This window comes from Egretta garzetta, unplaced genomic scaffold, assembly GCF_000687185.1.
Source record: "Egretta garzetta isolate BGI_Z169 unplaced genomic scaffold, ASM68718v1 scaffold36, whole genome shotgun sequence".
Lineage (NCBI taxonomy): Eukaryota > Metazoa > Chordata > Aves > Pelecaniformes > Ardeidae > Egretta > Egretta garzetta.
The window spans coordinates 384215-404160 of NW_009259975.1; the positions used below are offsets into that span (position 1 = coordinate 384215).

The 19946-nt window shown below is 37.6% G+C and overlaps 1 protein-coding gene across 1 annotated transcript in view; it reads right to left on the bottom strand.

Annotated features, from left to right (window-relative positions):
• The window catches only part of RP1 (RP1 axonemal microtubule associated), a 180939-nt gene that overhangs the window by 65269 nt on the left and 95724 nt on the right, over nt 1–19946 (bottom strand). Inside the window, 6 exon segments of the mRNA XM_035895877.1 lie at nt 1592–1746; nt 3092–3311; nt 9475–9644; nt 14976–15008; nt 15164–15219; nt 17396–17477. Of these exon segments, the coding sequence (XP_035751770.1) occupies nt 1592–1746; nt 3092–3311; nt 9475–9644; nt 14976–15008; nt 15164–15219; nt 17396–17477 (716 nt within the window).

Below are 19946 nucleotides of genomic sequence, written 5' to 3' on the forward strand. Positions count from 1 at the left end.
AGATTCATCATACAAACCTAGATATACAGTAATAGTCCTTAAGAAAAGTTAGAAATATAAAAAGAGTGTGTTCGCTCCAAGATAGCCTCTAAATTCTTCCCCAATAGTCAGAAAAGCCTGTCTTTTTGTTTTTCTTACAAAACGAAAATAATTGTGGAAAGAGCAATTGGAAAAAAGAGTAAGCAATAGAAGCGAGGAAGTTAAGATGAAGGTGGAGACCCATTTGAGCAAAAGACAGATGGGAAGGGAAGCAGCATGGAGAAGGCAGAGTAAGAAAAAAAGAGAAGTAAACACAGACATCAATGGCTGAAAACAGGGACAACAAAAACAAGAAGACAGGGAAAAATGTGAAATCCAAATAAAGAAATTATATGCTCCACTAAACTCTTCCTTGTTTTGTAAGAAAGCCAGGTGTTCTGTATATGGACCAGCCTAGGGCCAGATGGACCAGATGGTAGCTTATGAAGGTTAACAAGGTTATGAACAACTGGAATTTAAACAGCAGTATCTAGGATTATAATTAACACCATCATCCCAATAAAACATTAATCCAATAGTAGGAACTTACTAAACCAGATGTCAGGACAATTGAAAAAGAAGGTATTAGCAAACTGATCTCTCAAAAATGTAGTACTTGCCAAAGTCCTGTGTGTTGTCCCTGATACTTTTTAAAGAAAAATATTGGAGAAGTAAATTTTCTGCTACTAATATTAAAAGTACTTTCATATGACAAAAACATTGGGTTTTTTTCTAAATATAGTCAGGACCTAACAGCCAATTGTAAGCAGAAATCATTAACTTTTTTAATTAAGACATTTTAGGAAATCAATCTGTGCATGAAGGTAAATTAAAATAATTATAGTAGAATGCTATCTTTGTATATAGGCATAGCCCTGAGATATACGCAGAAATGAAATTTCAAAATTCTCTCAGTTTATTACTGATTCCACTTTTACCCTACCAAGTGCTGTGTTAATTGTCTAATGAAATAATTTCACAGAAATCTAAGACTCTCCTTTACAATGTACATCTTGGTAGTGAGCTCTTCCAGACTTCAGTGGGTGAACCTCTCATAGGAAAGCCTAATATAAGAGAAGAATTTTATTATTATTGGTCATATAAAACACTGCTTTTGTGTGCATTCTCTTCTCTAAGTGGAATTCTTTTCTATTGTCACAGCTTACCGACTAGACATTGAGTTAATGTTTCATGTGGGACTGTGGTTACAGAAATGTCATTGATTGCAAAAGTCTCACAGCAATTTCTGTATCTTATTTTGAATCACTAATTTTTAATTCTTTTCTACCCGTGCTGTCCTGTATTTGGAATGGAAGAAGAAGCATGAGCACAGAGGTTCTCCCCAGTAATCTGCTTTCTATGTGCTCATGTCGAGCCTTTATTATCATGTGGGGATGCTTTTGTACAGGAAGAAAATAAGACTGGTGTTGGTCTACTGTGAATATCTGGAAGATAAATTCTGTTTCCAAATTCTTGCCTATCAGTAGCAAGGTGTATTCTAAGCAGGCTTTACATGACACTTCATCCAATACTAACTCCTGCACATGTAAGACAGCATTTTTTGTGCCATTACCTTATTCCTTTGAAATTTTCTTCCTTTTGCTAAAGATGTGTGAAGTTTCCTCACACCTGTGTCCCCTCTTTTGCCATACAGAGTGATATAAACATTTGCAAAAGTTTCTGCTCCCCAGCGGTCACCAATATGTACAGAGACAACATACTTATAGACTGTACAAAAAGAAAAAAAGTTTAAATAAACCTGATTAAGTACAAGGTGTATCTAAAAGAAAACAGCAACACAGAGTATTTAGTAAGACTACTGTTTGGTTTTATTTCTGCAGCTACCAAAAAATCTGCTACACGGTGACTGAGATGGTCAGGTTACTCTTTATGAATCTGACATCTTCTTGCTAAGCTTAGTGAAGACTTTCCATTAATTTCCTTAGAAAATCAAAAGAAATTGGACTTGGACAATTTAGACTTATGCAGCTTAGAGCTACTGATATTTAGACAACTTCTGCCCAGTTTTATTTATTGTACAAGATCTGGAAAATAAGAACTCATCTGAGTTTCTTCAGGGACTGTTAGAAACTGAATTATCTTTGCAGTAGATAATAACTACCACAGGTCAAAGAAAAGATACTATGTAAATTTTATGCAAAATAGAATAGCAGAGACATGTAGCATAGTATCTGGATGCATGACATGACACATAAGTATAAAAATTTACGCACTTATTAATTCAAGGTGAACAATAGGAACTATAAACTTCTTGCCTCTATAGTGCTCCTGCACAACTGCACTTTTACAGAGTCAGATTGGTTTTTCTTCTGAGAAAGATCATTATATTGCATAGGTATTCATACTCATACAAAAAGAATAAGCAAAGTTTTTCAAATACCATTTTTAATGTATGGTCCTGCTGAGTTAACATTCAACTAATGTAATGCTATAGTTTCTTTTAAGGCTGCGAATAGGTTTGAGGTATTCAGGGACCAGAACTTCTGGAACTTCAGTTTAGAAAAGCAGTCATGTCTCTAATTACTTTTATCTCATCTGTAATTGCCAACTTTTCTGAACAAATATAGTACTTCTACAGGCCTTCACATTCCCAGTGCGTCTTTGAATATACTCTGAAAGTCTCAGCATTGCAAAAAAAATAGTCCTCAGGGAAAAACAAATAAAAAAATTTTTGGTACAATGGGGATCACTTCTGATACTTGTGTTAGTAACCAAAACTATTATAAGCTAAGTAATTCAATAGCAAACCTACCACAAATCATGTCCATGACTCTGAACACATGCTTTTTCTTTAAAAAGTATAATTATATTGTTCAGTTTTGCGCACTTAGAGTCATACAGAAGATTTAGCAACTGTGAAACCCAATATGTGACTTAACTGGAAAATAATTTTTTTTTACGTGGTCAGCATTTTCGCAGCACATATGTAAAGATAGTTGCAACAGAACCACTGAAGAGATCAAGTTCAGACCAAGTGCTGTGTTATATCTGTAGCCTTGCTTTCTTTTCAAGAGGTTAGTTTACCTTGTTTATATCTTCTCACTGCTTTTACCTGGTAAAGTTTTCTGGTCCTCTTCGACTGCAGGGAATTCTTTCACCAGCTCCTTGTCTCCTCTATTAAGAGAGAGCCAGCACTTACAGTCAAAGTTCAGTTCTTGTTTTGTGTGTAGCTCTTCTAAGTGAAAAGACTTCAAATGCCAGCCCTCAAAGCCTGGCACATCATCACAGCTGACCCGAATCTTGTATACATCTCCCAGATCTCCAGTCTCAACCTGCAACAAATATCATGAGAGAGAGTGTACTGTCAGGGCTGGTTCACTTACAGAGATTTTCCCAAACAGTGTAGAATTCCTAAACTTAATATTAACAAATGGAAAAGCTGAATCAGAGGCTGGGATAAATGTCATGAGGAAATCAATCCTTCTTTTTTTCATGGTATGATGATGGGTGAGATTGTCTCCCTTATTTTTCTCTGTTCCCTTATTAGTATTGTGAGCATGATACTCTACCATTAGGGTGAGTCAAGGTTAAAATTAGAAACATCTGTGCATTTAAGCTCTTTAGACAAAAGGTAACATGTAAAGCTTCAGCCCTACTGGATGAGGGGAGCATTAACTTACAATTAAATGTTCTGATACAAGCAGTCAAGTGAGGTATTAAAATTAATGATAATTACCACGAGCCTAGAGAGTTTTAACTAAATTCTCATTTGCAAAATGATTGGATTTAGAGCATGAAATTACTTTATAACCAATTCTTCGGAAAAGAGAAGGGATATTTCTGCATAAAAGTAAATTGTGAATGTTACAGAAATAACTCTTTAGAACAACACAGCCTTGTTGCCATACTACACATGGGAAATTCAATATCTGGTTGCTGATGGTGGGCTTCTGTGAGATCTGGTTAAACCACTCAACCTCGGGCTGTGGGAACTGGGATGATCAAACTGCATCAAGCACTAATGATCTGTGTGACATTAACCACTGCACAGTAAGTCTCCTGAACACCTGGAAGCGGAGTGCTGCAGCCTTTCACTGGGCAACTACAAGAAAGACAGGTTGGGAAGTGACTTTCAAGCGAAACAAGACAGAACTGTTATTTTGAAAAGGTAACAACTGTTTTTAAGAAGGATCAAAACAGAAAACATTGCCAGTAGCCTTCTTCTCTCATATTGTTTTTTTTTTTTTTAATTCCAGACCAGTCACAACATAAGATTTGGTAACTGTTGCCAGGAAATAAATCTTTGGTATACCCAATGCATCACAGTAAGAAACTGAAGTTAGTTGTACGCAATCACGATCTGGGACCAGCAGCATCACTGGCAGACTGGCTCCTAAAGCAGTGTACAGAGCTCCTAATAGATCATTTATTCTGCTTCTCAACAGAACTTTGCACTTGACAGCCCTTCAGTGCTGATGTAGCTTGCTTAAAGCTAGTTCATGTGCCTTTGAACAGTGGGCACATACATGTAGGGAAGTATCAGCTACCTTATTTTTATTCTTATTCTTATTCTTATTCTTATTCTTATTCTTATTCTTTTTGGGAGGAACCATACAAAATGTGTGGTTTTGTCATCTTGGGAGAGAGTTGGCCACCCTCATTAATAAATGTTATGTAGATAAGAAATAGCAAAACATCAGAATATGAAGAGGAACAGTTAATTGAAAATAAAGCAAGCTGCCAAAATTATTTTACAGTAGCTTGAACTGTTCATGATGTAGAACTGATGAAAAGAGGCCTATGGTAGGAAGGAATTATACCTGATGACTTAAAAGATCCCTTCCAATCTGAATTTCTTAAGTGTTATAAGCGGTTGTCATGCCACTCCTAAAAAATTTCAAGATTCAAGGCATTGTTCTTTAAGAACTAGGGAAGAAAGCCTTCCCACTCTCTATATAACAGCCCCGAGGCTGCAGGGGATCTCCCAGCTCCTGAACTGTAACTCCACAGTACCCACAACAGCCACACAGCAGGAGCTTTACACTGAAGAAGAGGGCACCAGACTTGTCCTCTCTCTAAGCCTAGCCTGCCCTGCCTGTCTGTAAGCCATCGTGCATACAAAACTTACGGCTGTCCCAGACTACGATGCACATGTGAAGGAGTTTATGCCTCTTGGATCTACCACATCCTCACAGATTCCTGACCTGGTCTCTCCATTGCTGCGCCATGAAAAGGGAAATACTTGGGCAGAATTTCATATCAAGAGTTTTTCAATCATGCTGTGCATGCTGCAAAGGATATCGTTAGCTATGGTGGCCTGTGGTCTAATTCTCCTAAAATATTCATTCATCTCTTATTAAACTTAGCAGGAATTATCTGGGTTCATTGAGAGGAGAGTGCACAGTTTCTTCACCCATCTAAACTATGGTTTCTTCACAGGCAACAAAATCATCGCTTCTTCTCTTTCAGAACCAAACTACTGACTTGTAAAATTACTGCCTGCAGATTTTGTTTCTCATAGAGATGGACCTCATGACTGTATCACACAGCTACTCTAAATTCCATGCACAACATATTCCATAAAGCTCTCTGGTATGGAGTTGCAACATTACAGAACTTGGTTATTTTTATGACAGGGCAAGCTGTACCTCCCATTTTACATTGTCTTCTGCTACCTAAATTTGCAATTCTCTGGGATTCTAAATTTTCATAAAGACATGTGTCACAATCTTTGAAGGAAATACACCGATTAGATATATATTAAAATTATTTCAGAATACAGGACAGACTATTTAAAAACTTCTGTTTCCCCTTTTGTTCCTGGAATCACAATTTCAATTAGCTCCATGATTGACTTTGAACAAGCAAGCACTAGTAATCATACTGTCTATGATCTGTGGAATTAAACACCACCAACTATTTCCAATTGTAACAGAGCATTGCTATTATATCATTCTTGTAATCCTTTTCTGAGCAGTTTAATGCAATCAGTTTCCTTTGGAATATGATATCCTATCTTTGATCCCATAATTGTTTTTTCCTTCCATCGACACCTATCAATTCATGTAACATGACCTTCAAAGCAGAGACAGAAAAATAATCCATCACAAAATATATGTCCATTGAATATCCTGGTCTTAATTTTGCAGAATGTTTGCAAGATGACACTTCACCTTGGGTTTTTTATTCATTATTATAATTTCCTAATTAATTTTTCCGCATTTATTTCTTCTGAACAGTTTTATATAATATTCCGTACTTGAAATGTGGGCTGAGCTGGATGTCATATACTAAACAACACGATGGTTTTTTCATTACATTATCGAAGGAGCATAGCTCTTATAATCAAGAGGATTCTCTGGCAAAGCCACTGGGGGTTTGAAGGTCTCAGAGACAGGTAACTGATGAAGAAGATTAGAGTTTCATAATATTTTAAATCTTTTCCTTTTTGACTCACACAGAACTTCTCCAAAGACATCATGCCTAGTGCAATTAAAGCTTTGTAAAATGTACTGTTTGGCTGCACATTTAAATTAAATTCTTTATCTCTTCCCTGTTAATTTTTTTTTAAAAAAGGTGCAGAAATTATTCTAGTTAAAAGGGCGTGGTCAAAGCATCCTAAAATTCAGCTGAACAGCTTTCTGTCAGGGACTCTAGAAATCCTGCTACTTGTGGTTTGGAGCATCATCTCATACTGTGGAAAACACATGGAGTATTGCATTATGTGATTGAAAATTCTCTGTCACCCTCATAGTCCTTAACACAAAATACATTCCATATTTGTTGTGTATTTACAAACAGTCCTACTTGCAGAGCTTTGTTGATCATTTTGTACTACCTGTGCTAGTGCTTTGGAGAGTAGTTTTAGGGATCCCATGATGTGTCAGTTGATGTGTCTTTGCGTTCTATGATTCTCTGGATAACAGAATGTGCACGGTAACGCTAGGACTCTCCAAAGGCATGCTCTGACAAGCTTACTCTGCAGGTAACCAAGATACACTGACAACTGGGAGAAAGATGTATATACTTTACAAATTTACTCATTCCATGTGAGATCAACAATTGATTCCTATCATCACTGGAATATCAAGGAAAAAAATTCTACTACTGCACTGTCAGTTTACTTTCATTTTCCCAGTTATTTTTCAAAGTGTATATTCATTGGAGATTGCATAGTTTTTTGCCATGCTATCTTCAATGCTAGAACTCCCAGTAGGTTCAATAACATTGACACATTCACCTATTTCTCAATTTATTTATTAGAACTAAGGTCTTCTAAGAAAATTTATTCTTATTTCAGCAGCTCACCAACTGTACTACAGATGCCTGAGACCACTGAACCCCAACTGTACCTGATAGCATGCTGCTATTTTATCTCTTTTAACAATTTATTCTTTACGCTTGCTATGTGCAATTAAACTACACCTGTTCTTTCATCAGAATTGGTTAGAAATATTTTAGATCAAATTATCATTCTGAATATGATACACATCTGTGCATATATTTGTGTGAGAGCACCTGGAAAATCAGGAATTTACATGCCTTCCTGTCCTCAGTGTGCAATAAATGTATCTCTGAGATCAAAATTAAGCTTACTGTTTCATAACAACATGAGCTGCTTATAGCACATAACCTGTGGTTCTTTTTACTGCACTATATCACTAAGGACATTTGTCTAGGACCAGAATCTTGGGGGGGCGTTAAAAGTTCATTTTCTCCTGCTTGTTGGAAATCTGAATTCACAGCTTGTCCTCCTTGTGATACCATGCTCATGCCTCCAGCCTGCTGCTACCGTGGGAGAATATGAGCAAAGCTTCTGCATTCTTCTGAATAGCCTTAGTAAGAATGAAGAAAGGGAGAGTAAAAAGAAGCTGGGTTTATTAACTTAACCACCTAGAGAAGATATGAAGGTATTTATGGAGATATCTGTGAATCCCCAAATGCTCCTTTATACCAGACCTTCTATTTTGATTTCCTTAGAATGCCACAAAAAACGTAAAACACTCTAAACAATGTGGCAAAAAGACAAAATTTCATGCACAGTAAACGATGTTCAAATAGTATTAACTTCTTCATACAAAGCAACAAAACCAAGGACACAAATAGCTAAGGGGAAAATATAGGCACCAACCCAAAGCCAATCCAAAGTATGAACAAGCATTTAGAAAGCCATTGAGGTGGAAGCCTGGTATGATGGATACGGTACTAGGGTTGTAGACTATGAGGGACAACCACGACTGACACATAACAATACTAATTTCTCCTAACATCACACTCAGTCATTGAAATTAGGCAATCTTAAGAAAGAATGCATGCCATTTGGGAAATTACCAATAAGTCAGATGTGGCAGAGGTCTCGTTTATGGAATGACGCTTGCCAAAATTCAGCCAGCTGGTGTGGTTGCTCCATACATAGATTCTGCCCCTATTGACCTCTCCAGTTTGTGTCAATGGCTTAGGAATCTCCTTTTGTTGCTTATTGTGTTTCCTGACTGTTTTCTGATAAGCAGTGGCTTTCTTTTCTTTAACTAGTGCCATTTATCTTTTCATTTACTCCCGTAAAGTTCCTAAATTGCTTTAGCTTGTTACTTAAATTAAAAATTCAGCCTGGATCATGTCATTACGATGAAGCTTTGACAACACTTTCTAAATGTAGTTTTGCCATTGTTTTCAGAATGTTTATTGCAGCCATTGAAAGTATTTCTGAGCTTTATAAAACTGCCTTGAATTGCAAGCTATTTCTCTCATCTTGCTGGCTAGAAGCTGCACTTCATGCCAGTCAACAGAATTTGCAGTGACTTAGCCTAGAAAGCCAGGACAGAATCTGGACACTAAAAAGATGCCTCAGATAAATCCTCTCAAAGCATCAGGTTGCATGTCAGGACTGTGTTAGGGTTGATTTTAATACTGGCTATGTATATGCTATTGCTTCAGGGTTCATCACACTTTGATATGCATGAATGCATTCTCCTGTGATTTATGATTATCTAGAAAAATCCTCTGCCTGCTGGCCTGAGAGACAGAACTGTTTTGGGGGAGAGTGGAGACTGCTTTACAGAGACCAAAATAAAGGTAAGAAAAGCCCACTTATGTCTTCTGGGAATACTGTCCAATCCTTCATCTTCTGCATTTTCAAATAATTGTATATTGCCTTTTGTATAAACTGCAACTCAGCAATCTTTAGGGAATTAGAGAAAATGCAAGATGAGCTGATGAATGGAATAAATTCCACAAAAGGAACCATTTTTCTCTATGATAAATACACTTGAAGGCACTGAAAATTCAGAGAACACTGCAGCTATCTGTAGTAGAACAAGACTACCAGCAGAAGATGACCCAAGATCTAAAGTTGTATCATTTCATCTTTGTAAATAAGTACATCATTTGTACCAGCCAAACTAACATTCTATATAGATATCTCTCTACCCATCTATCTTTTGGCTAGAGAGGGATCTCATGATAAGCTCTGTGTAGTACTGTATATTTATGACTTACAATGAATTCATCTGTTGCTCTGGGTAGAAAGCACACATATCCTGGGGTTTGTGGAGAAAGCAGAATCTCATCGCTTCTGGCCTTTGAGCCATAAATCACAAGGGTCCTTTTACACTCCTGTGGCTCTGGGGAATCTCCATCTGTTTTAACCTGCACTCTCCACTGTCGTGCTAAACAAAATAAAAAAGTCACATTTTTAGTACCAATAGCAGAAAGTAATGGATGTTTTTGAAGATTACTATGAACTTACATCAGATTTCATAAAAATAGACAAACATTCCTTCTCTTGAAAATAATTATGACTTAAATAAGACATGATAAACATAAGAAAACTGTTGGAGTGGGTACGCAAGCAGAAATTAACACCAAGGAAGAAGGTAAAAGAATATTTGCCTAGGTTTTTTTCATTCTTTATAGCAAAATATATTTGCTTTAATTGGAGTAATTAATTTATTAAATTTCCATTCTTAAAGCCTTCATATGTAACACGAAGAAGAGATTAACATTTTTAAAGACTTGTATGTGATCCATTTGTAAGAACTGCTGGCTAATACAGAACTAGTTAAACAAGGAAACTTAAGCCTATTTTCTCAGATTTTTCTAACCTAATTTGTCATTTTCAGTCTGCTCTTTTGGCAGATCAGATCATTCATTAGGGTTGAATGCAAAATTTAGGGAATTCCAAAGAAGTGTTTACACTGACCTCAGCTCATGGTTTGAGCCTTTCAGATTCTTTTTGGTAGGTGACCTGTATTCATAGCAATGTTTGAAGTCCAGAATGCAACAGAAAGAAGCTACAGAAAACCATTCCACATGTGGAAAAAATACTGTCTTAGATGGACAATATAGATTAGAAAGTTACTTAACTGCTTCAATGTGAATCTTTCCCTGAATTCAAATGAATTTTTTGTAGAAAAGACACTTGATCCTGCATGGCAAAGGGAACTTAACAGTTGAAGGAAATCAAAAGCCTGTGTTTAGACTGTGACCAGTACTGTGATAATATGATAATTAGCTAATGGGATTAATACAAAGGATTACTATTTCATGATTGTATGTATGCCTACAATGCAATGTGCTGACAAACTAAATTTTAGAATAGTTTAATTCAGAAATAAGTTGGATGTGATTCTTTTTCTTATATTACTGTATACTTTTTTCATATCTTTTGTTTTTCCTCCACCTCCTTGGAGATGGAGACTGGGTGAAAACCTGATCTGGTTTTCCTGATTTATGATTATCCCCCTGTTTTTCACATTGTTTTCTTTAGCTAATTCTGGTTTCTCCTTTCTTGCAGAAGCTTTTTCTGCCTTATATCTGACTGTTCCCTGACTCTTCCGGGCTTGGCTACAAAACAGCAGGCAAATACATATCTCACAGTCAGTCTGCTGAGTAACACACTAGCTGAAAGAATTCTCCCATCTGAACTCTTCTTTGAGGTCATTTCCAGGAATGAGTCAGATGTAGTATGTGGAAGACCCACACTTCGCCTAATGAGGAACTTTTGTTGTTTGATATATGTGCCAGCCTTGAATTTTATCTCCTTGTGCCAGGTTGGCATGTGGTACCCTTCAGGGTGTCACACTTGGTGAAGTCAAGCATCGTTTGAGCTTCTGCTGCTCCTGAGCACTCCGAGGGTTTATGAGCAGATTCAATTTTTTACAAAGACTCCCTACATAACCCTGAACCTCTTATCCTCTCCAACCATGCCCCGTTTTGAAGGCTGTCCCAGGAACACAGCAGAGGGGAAATTAAGATAATTTTCATTACCGTGTTTCCCAGGTGAGCTTTTTTTTTCTCTGTGTAATATCCCTCTGCTTCAGGAGAGAGCAAGCCCCAAGTTAAGAGAAAGCACGGATGCATCACTGCCTGTTCCTTGCTCAGAGAGGCAGCATGTTTAGAGAAGCTATTTATTTTAATATCCACAAGTGTGTTTTTAATTGTTATTTCATAAGAAAGGCTAAGATACCGGTTGGGAGTTTTCCAGGAAATAAATCAGTGGTTAACAGATTTAAGGCCTCTTAGCATCTGTGACTGTTTGTTCTCCTACATTTACTTTTCATGCTTCTACAATTTGGTAACTGAGCTAACCCAGACTGACTGCATTTTCTGTCAGTTCAGCAAGTTCATTTAACCTGCTCATGCCAGAATAAGAAAAAAATGTTTTGTCTAATATTAGACAGCCTAGATAACTACTTGGTAAGGATGGCCACACCAGACAGGAGACTGATGCCAAGTGCCTATTGCGTTCAGTGATTTCTAGATCTTTTTCAAGATATTCTGAAGTCCTCAGTAAATTCTGAAAATCAGGTAGCTAGGCTTGAGTAAGTTGTCTTCTGTGTTTCATATACGTGGCCACATTAAAAAAGGGACTTTCCTCCTGATACCACTGAACGGCATTAGCTTCCTTTCAGAGTGTGTGTTAGTGTATTTTTTTACTTTTAGCTTATGCATAAAGCTATAGCCATTTTCTCTGAGACATCAGTAGGATGACTGGTAAAATGAATGGTGGGGGGAAAGGAGACTTCTGTGAAAAAAACCTCAGAATTCTTTCGTTTCTAAAATAATGCAACCAAAGACCTGATTTCACAATACATGTGAAATGCATCCAGAGACACATTAGAAGACGGGGCCCTTTTCTTTCCAGAAAGTCTTTTAGACACTAGTTTGGAACCTGAAAGGTGCTTGCAGCAAAACTGTGAAAATCAAACCTGCAATGACTTCTGCACATAGCAAACTGGGCAAGATAAAACATAAAGCCAGCATTTTGTAATATAATTCAGAAAACTGAAAAAAGAAGACTTTTTTTTTCTGTTTTTAAAATATGAACTGTTTTTATGTTTTTAGAGGATTGCCACCATTGTTTTTACAATACATTATTCCATTTTTTTTACTCTGGTGGGTTTTGGTCTTAAGACCTAGAATGGCTTTCACACTTTGCTTACTTACAAGGTTGTTTACTTCCCAGAGACTGTAGAAATTTGTGTTGCCTTGAGGATTGCCTTTTATTTTCTTAGGAAATTCAGCCTCCACCTGGCAATATATACTGTCATTTGTGTTTAGAAACAGGACCGGTCCAGTTACAATTTAGGAATCCTGTGGTTTTTCTTACCCCATTAGCCAAACATTCAAGGTGGAATCAAGAGAACAGAAATAAATCTTTATGTATGCTTCATACACCAGAGCCTCTCCATAATCTACAAATGTACAAAGGTTGCTGGGAAAGCCTGATATGGGCATACTGCATTTGGGTAGAATCCATAGACAGCAGCAGCATTCACAGGGATCTGGGATTTATGCTTCGTTAAAACTGGCATTAATGCCAGCCTGGCTGAAGAAGGACTGAGAACCCTCGAGTAACCCGCTTAGCAATGATGACTTTTAAACTCTCTTCTTTTGGTAAGTGGTAGAACATCTTACTTACTTTATCCAAAGAGAACAAGATTTCTGAGCTTTGGAGGGACTTACTGTTTTGTTTTGTAACCCTTGTTATAGACCTTACCTAAGCACATTGATCTTACTCTGAAAATCACCAAACACCACTGAATTATGCCAATCAACTTCTTTTGACTGTCCCTGAAGCCCACTTGCAGAGTGCAGCTTGTATAGAATATGACCACATGAATGCATAAAACATTGGTTCCCTAACATCAACACTGCTGCTTGCCTCTTATTCAGTAAATATAAATTATAGGGAAAGTTTTTGCTTCCACTATGAGTGGGACTGCTTATCATTACTGTCTGCTCTACCATGTGAAATCTTCACTGCTAAAGCTGCCAGGAGAATTTAAGGCAATTATTTTTTCTTCCAAGACTCTGCATCTCTGGAATTTTCTCTTATAAGCTCTAACTGTGGTACTGTGTCATGACGGATTGACACAGAACTGAGTACAAAACACCTTTCCAAACCTGTTGTGATTGTTAGCCTCCTGTAAAGCTCAGTCTTCTCACATGCAAGGTCTATGAGATAACCAGTACAACACCACAAATTAAACTGTGAACAGTCCTGAGGTCAGTCCTGCTCATCATCTCTTTTACATAAGGCATAAAAGCAGGGTCTCTCACCTATCTTGGCTTCTTACTGGAATGAACCCCTGCGTGAAGAAAAGATGGCTAAAGAGCAATTCAAGCTAAGCTGATGCATAGCTCATTGGCAGAACAGTTCTTAATAATTTTCTTCTCCTTTATATCTTCATTATTCAGAACGTCTGAATTCAACCTAAAATATCAGCACACACTCTTTGGGTCCTCCTGGGCATCCAGACAATGTGACTTTTCACAAACTGATTAAGAATAAGCCACTCCTTTCTCCTCACAATCAATATATGGTGTCTAACTGCTCTTTACACACACAGGCTCCCAGCAGCCTGTGCATCTGTGCCTGCTTATTGTAGCACAATAAAGAATGTAGCTGCACTGAAAAAAACCCCTTAGATTAGTAGTAAAATACAGTCTATTTTCTGAACATAAGGTGAAATAGATATTATGGCGGCATCTCTGAACTGTGCACTTAGCAGAATGCAGAATGCAATTCCAAGTCATTCTTGTGAAAATCAAATTTCTCTGTGGGAAAGCCTTTACTTACCTGAGTTAATCAGTATACTCTTGTCAAAGTTATGTTGTCATGGAACAATAAAGCTGTTGGCTAAACTGTTTGATTGAATGCAAATTATTTAATTTTCAATGAAACTGGAATTAGATCGAGAGATCAGGACTCATCCTACAGAAGGCAAGTCATGGTTTCCAGAGCCAAATGTAAACATTACTTTTTTTACTTTAGTTTCTCCCATACGGTTCCCAGACACAGTTACACAGAATACGCGTTTATAGTTAAATGTTCATAAAGATATTTGTGTCAGTTTGTTTTTCTTTTCTGGTTAGGGACAAACACAGAGATGGTATCTCAAATTTTAAACACTTGGGAGGTACCAGCATGTTACAGTGATGGGGCTCTCTTTGTAGGTGTAAAAAAAGACAGCTGGGTGGGTAGTTTTTTATTAAAAACTTTTTACTAATTCAAGCAGATTTAGTCAACTGAATGCATATACTACATTTAGCTTCACTAGCAGATTTGGAGTTTAAGCCTATATTATTTCTGGCTACTTTGGGAATACCCTGATGGATTTAGACCTGAAAATACTTCCACTGACACTTCACAACACATTTTTCAACTTGATGATATTTGCTAGGGGACCTATTCCCATGTATTAAATGACAGTGACATTGGGATAAACAAAACAACACTTGAATCTCTTCTCAGACGGATTCCTGGCTGATATGAAGAACATCAGAAATGGCTTATAAGCAGCATGTTTTTCTCAATTGCATATAAAGGCCTAGTCCTTTCTGTAGACCACTGCCAGCTAATTTGTCTTCATTTTCTCTCATGGTTGATAGTTTACATATACAATGAGGTTACTTGCTCACATATTTGTCACTTAACACTGATTTTCAGATTAAAATCAAACCGCATAAACAATGGTGTAGAAAACAACTCTCACCTTTAAGGAATACCTTCTTTGAATTGCCATCCTCTAAAATATGAACAGGAAAAAAAGATGTGAACAATCTTTAGTATCGTTTGTCTTCTTAAGTTATGGTCTTATTCAGAAGGGTTCCTCCGTAATAACTAGGCATTAAGTATATACTATATTGCTATAACATGAATTTTCTTTAACAAAATACTTACTATTGGCAGTTAGCTCCCTCTCAGTTTTCCCATCATCTTGATATTCATCTAACCATCTTTCATTGCAAAAACAAAAATAATAAGATCAATGACAATTATCAGTATATTGCAAGTAACCTGACAATTACCTTCTCTCTCCAAGAGGATTTATTTTATACTTTTTTATCAAACTATGCCTTGAAACTACTTCCTAGATCGAATTTTCTTTTCACATCCATCATAGTTGGACTTGCTCATATTAGGAGAATTTGGCTCACTCTGCTCCAGGCAAATAGGAATTTTTATGGTAGCTATATGAAGTACTGTAGTACTATATGAAGTACATTATATGAAACACTAAGTATTTACAGGATCAGAGACTCAACTGTATATTTGGGGGGTGTGTGTGTGTGTGTGTTATATAACCTGCAGTAGTTAGTTATATTCATTGTACCTAAAATTATATATAACCCCTGCAAGTCTGGAAGTTTCTAAAGCTTCTGTAGATCTGCAGCAATGAACCGAACTTCTCTTTTTATTTCCCTTTTCTTTTACACTGATGAATTTAAGGATCTTTCCTGCAATATCATTTCACTGCAAACACACATCCATACTCCTTCAGTTGATCCTCCTTGCTGATCTAATAACACTTTACAGCCTTTAGCAATTTCACTTATTTAAAAATAAATAAATACGTGCTCACTCTCAACTTCTGTTCTATTGGCTCCATGTTGATGTTGCATCTGTTTAAACCCAAGGGTGCATAATATATTTTACTTCTTGTATATAACAAAACTCTATGAATAAATCTCATACGCTTGAAGTCTAAACTCCACGGTATTTCAACTACTGTTGCAATAAATAACTTGATTAGCTGTTGTGAGTTATCTCCTCATTCCCTCCTAAGAAACAAAAGATCACCAGCAGTTTCTAAAAATAGAACGTAAACTTTGACACATTGGCAGCACATTTACACTGCAGGCAAACGACAACAGGACTCCTCTAGTTCTATGTATAACATCTCTAACCTTCTTCTAAGAGCTTAATAATTTCTTTTTTTTTGGCAAGGCAGTTTTATAGAGAACCCAATTGTCTTCATTATGTATCTCTACCTTTACAGAAGTCTCATAAAATCTCCTTGTAATTAAAGAAACAATTGTGTCATTCATCTACTCTTCCAATAACCGTCTTTAATGCACACCAAACCAATTAAAAAGCTTAATAGCCAAAAGGAAAAGATAAAGCAAAAACCTGATCATAGGAATTATAGTTCTAAGAGGAGTAAATGGTTCTTAGCTAGTAATTTCCAGGAACCTTGCAAACTGAAACCCTGTTTTTTTGTAAAGAGGTAGGATTCCTAGAGGAGAAGAGCTGTCTTTGCTGAACCCCTAAAGATTTTCAAGACTTTAAAGCACAGTTCCCAAAATAACGTGGAAACTATTTCAGCCATATAACACAAACTCATAAATTCTGGAAACCATATACTACAGAATATAATTAGCTGGATCTAAATTACATTTTTTCAAATTATTTCTATTGTATTAAATATACAAATATGGCAACAACACACACGAATCCTTACTTTTGCCTATTGGCTTATTTTATGGGGTTTTTCTGTTATAGCCATATGATTAAACTCAACGACTGCTAAAAGTTCAGGTTGCAATTGCCTCAGGTAATAAAAATAAATGGTAAAATAGCCTGTTTAGTAATTGTTAGAACTGAGAGAGTCGAACATTTTCCAATTTTGCCGATGGCAGCAAAATTCTAGAACTAGTAGGACAGACAGGTAGAGATTTACTAAGTGAAAGGAAATACAGTAGCTTTCCTTTAGGAGATAAGTTAAAGGTCTTTCCAAATATTCCAGGATGTATATAAAGTTTTCAGTGACTGAGAAAGAGAAGCTGATCAAAACCAGTACAGCTAGATCTTTGCACGTAATACTTTTTTAAAAATTGAGAACTGAAAGTTTATTTATTTTCATGTGGTCTTGGTATAATTTAGATAAAAGAAAGATCAATGCACCTTTTATCCTATGCAACATTTGGGTTTGGGCATTAAGAAATTACTCCCTCCTATACCAATACAGCAACTTCGTTCTTTGTCTTCAGTGGCAAAATTTTGCATCCCTTGTATGTTGAAAAACTGAGGCACTGCTCATATATCAAGGTTGTGTGCACATGCCTGTTCTGCAGTTTTTTCCCTTAGGTTGCTGGCAGCATAACAAATTCTTTTTTTCCATGAATGGCATACCTATTACAAGGAAAAACAACCTCCTGGGCTTCCTTTCCTTCTTTATGTTTGATGACAATCTTATCCAGGAACCATCCATTGCCTGTGTTGAAATGACAAAAGTTTATGATGTGAAATAATGCATTTTTAAAAATAAATTTAAAGAAAAAAGTGCAGATTATCTTTTTCCAGCAGAAACACAGATCATATGAAGACAGAGCTCAGCTAAATAGGTAAGATATATTAACAGAATGAAAGCTTTATTATTCTGTGTCCCTCACAAGAGGTACAATGCTAATTCTTCTCTGCCTTGCTCTGTTTTAATTTTAAGAGGGGTGGGTTTTTTTTCCTTGGAGATAAGTATATGCGTACATCTGTGAACTGCCAACACCATTCATATCCCAGCCTACATCTTCTGATTCCTTGTGATCAGGCATAAGGATGTTGAGACAAATCTGTTTATGCAGTTAACTGAGATCTCTGTGAAAGCTGGAAATTTTGGTCCTCTGTGAGTGAACTTGTTATTGCATATATGAGTATTTATTAACAAATCATTAAGACTACTGCTCTCATTTGCAAATGGACTGGGGCTGCAGCCTTGGAGGAGCCAGTAACTGGGAAAACTGAGGATCCAAGGATCCAGGGCCAGTGACTGGGCAGACAGTGCCTAAGGCCTGCTTCTGGAGGCCTTATATATCCATAGTGTATATATACATATATATTTGCCATTGATGGACTGCCATTTTGATCAGCTAGTGAGGGTAACAGGATAAGGCCATTGGTGCTGTTTGCATGAGTGCTGAGTTCCTGTCCATGTTGGTCTGTGTGGCTGGCCCTGCGCATACATATATGTGTTTCATAAATGTGTTTGTGTGTGCCTATTGGGAACACATACTCAGCCTTGCCACCGGTGGAACTGGCGGGCATGGAGCTGTGCAGCCTCACTTCTGTCAGGCTACTGAATTCATCCTCTCCCAAACAGCAGTAGCCACTGCCACATCCATGCTGATCTCTTAGATCACTTCCAGTAACCATCCTAGTGACTGGTACGGTTCTCCTGCGAAGACCTTTTCAAATATCCTGTTCTCACTGTGTCTGCACCACTCACAGTTTGTCATATTGCTTACGAGGTTTTGCCTGACTCATGCCATTATTTATCAGCACATTGTAGCAAAACAGCATGAGGGATGTTTTGGTCAGAAGCACACAAATGTCCTATTTATTCTCACACTCTGCCCCCCTGGCTGCGTTTGTGTCTGGAAGTCCCTAGAATGCAGCAGTCTCTGTCCCGTTGGAAGGGCTTGCCCAGGCAGTGCATGGAACAGAATGGCATTTCCCCTTCAATACTTCAGGCCCAAGGCACATTAGGACACTCTGCAGGCTTCTTCTGTCACCCCCCTATAACTCAGATGCTCTTCTGTTGGAAGGAACCTACTAGCCTGGCCAAGATTTACCAGCAATCAGGCAGGTCACTTTGAAACAGGCCAAAAAAGATGAAAGGCAATGCTTGTGTAAATGTACAGGTATGCAGGGAAGGTTTCTATGGAGGAGAAAGTTTTTTCAGCAGATAAGACACATTATCTAGTGACTCACACCTGACCGATGCCAAAACCCTGCTGACTAGGGCAAAATTCTTTTTCTTTCCTCATTCACAGTGGCCATGGGAGGAGATGTATTCCCTGCAGTCTAGGACCCACAAAGAAAACATATGTTCCATGATCCTTTCAAGATAGTCTCCAAATCCAGACCAAAGACCTTCTGCCCTATCACTCAGACAAGTGATATAATTTGAAAAAAAGGCAACCCGACGTCTAAAGGAACCCTCTTTCCTCCATGTCAACCCCCAAAAGACTGGCTCTCTAGATGGCCTCTCTCCTGACTCACCATCCTTTTCCAGCTCTCAGTCCCCCTGGTCACCCCAGGCCAGGCTCATCTGGGGCTGATTTTGGATACAGTTCAAGAGAGGTCTGTGCAATCTGTCTGTGCTGAGTACAATGAACAATCATCTTAATTACTGAGGCATAAATTTTGTTATACTCAGAATCCAATTCATTGTCCTGTTTAGACAATCCTCCAAAACCACAGATTTTGAACTCCATTGTCGAAGAACACCTTAAGATAGCTGAGTCGGGTTGCAGGCTTGCAATGCTAATCCTGTGATATTGGCTATGCTGCATATTAAAGGAGAGATGAGGGAAGAGAGCATGGTATGGTGTCCTGGGGGACAGAGTGAAGGTAGGCTCCACCACTCTGCCTTCTGTGTTATGCCTTGGTCTACGAGGATATAAAACCCTCAGATATACAATCATCCGTATTGATGAAGGCAGCATACTCTAGAGAACTACAAAGATACAAGAATCAAGTTTACTTCCCACACCAAGGCTGCACTAATAAGCCTACTTCTGTAACAGTCACAGGTCTGCTCAGTGCCTTAGACAGTACAGCCAGTCAGCAAGATGGGTGTTGCTTGAGGCCATTTCAGAGCAGAGTAAGGCAAAAATGCTTTTCTCATCTAGTATCAGTGTGGCCCTGAACTGCTTTAAAAATCCTTCTCTTCATTTGGTTTCTTCAA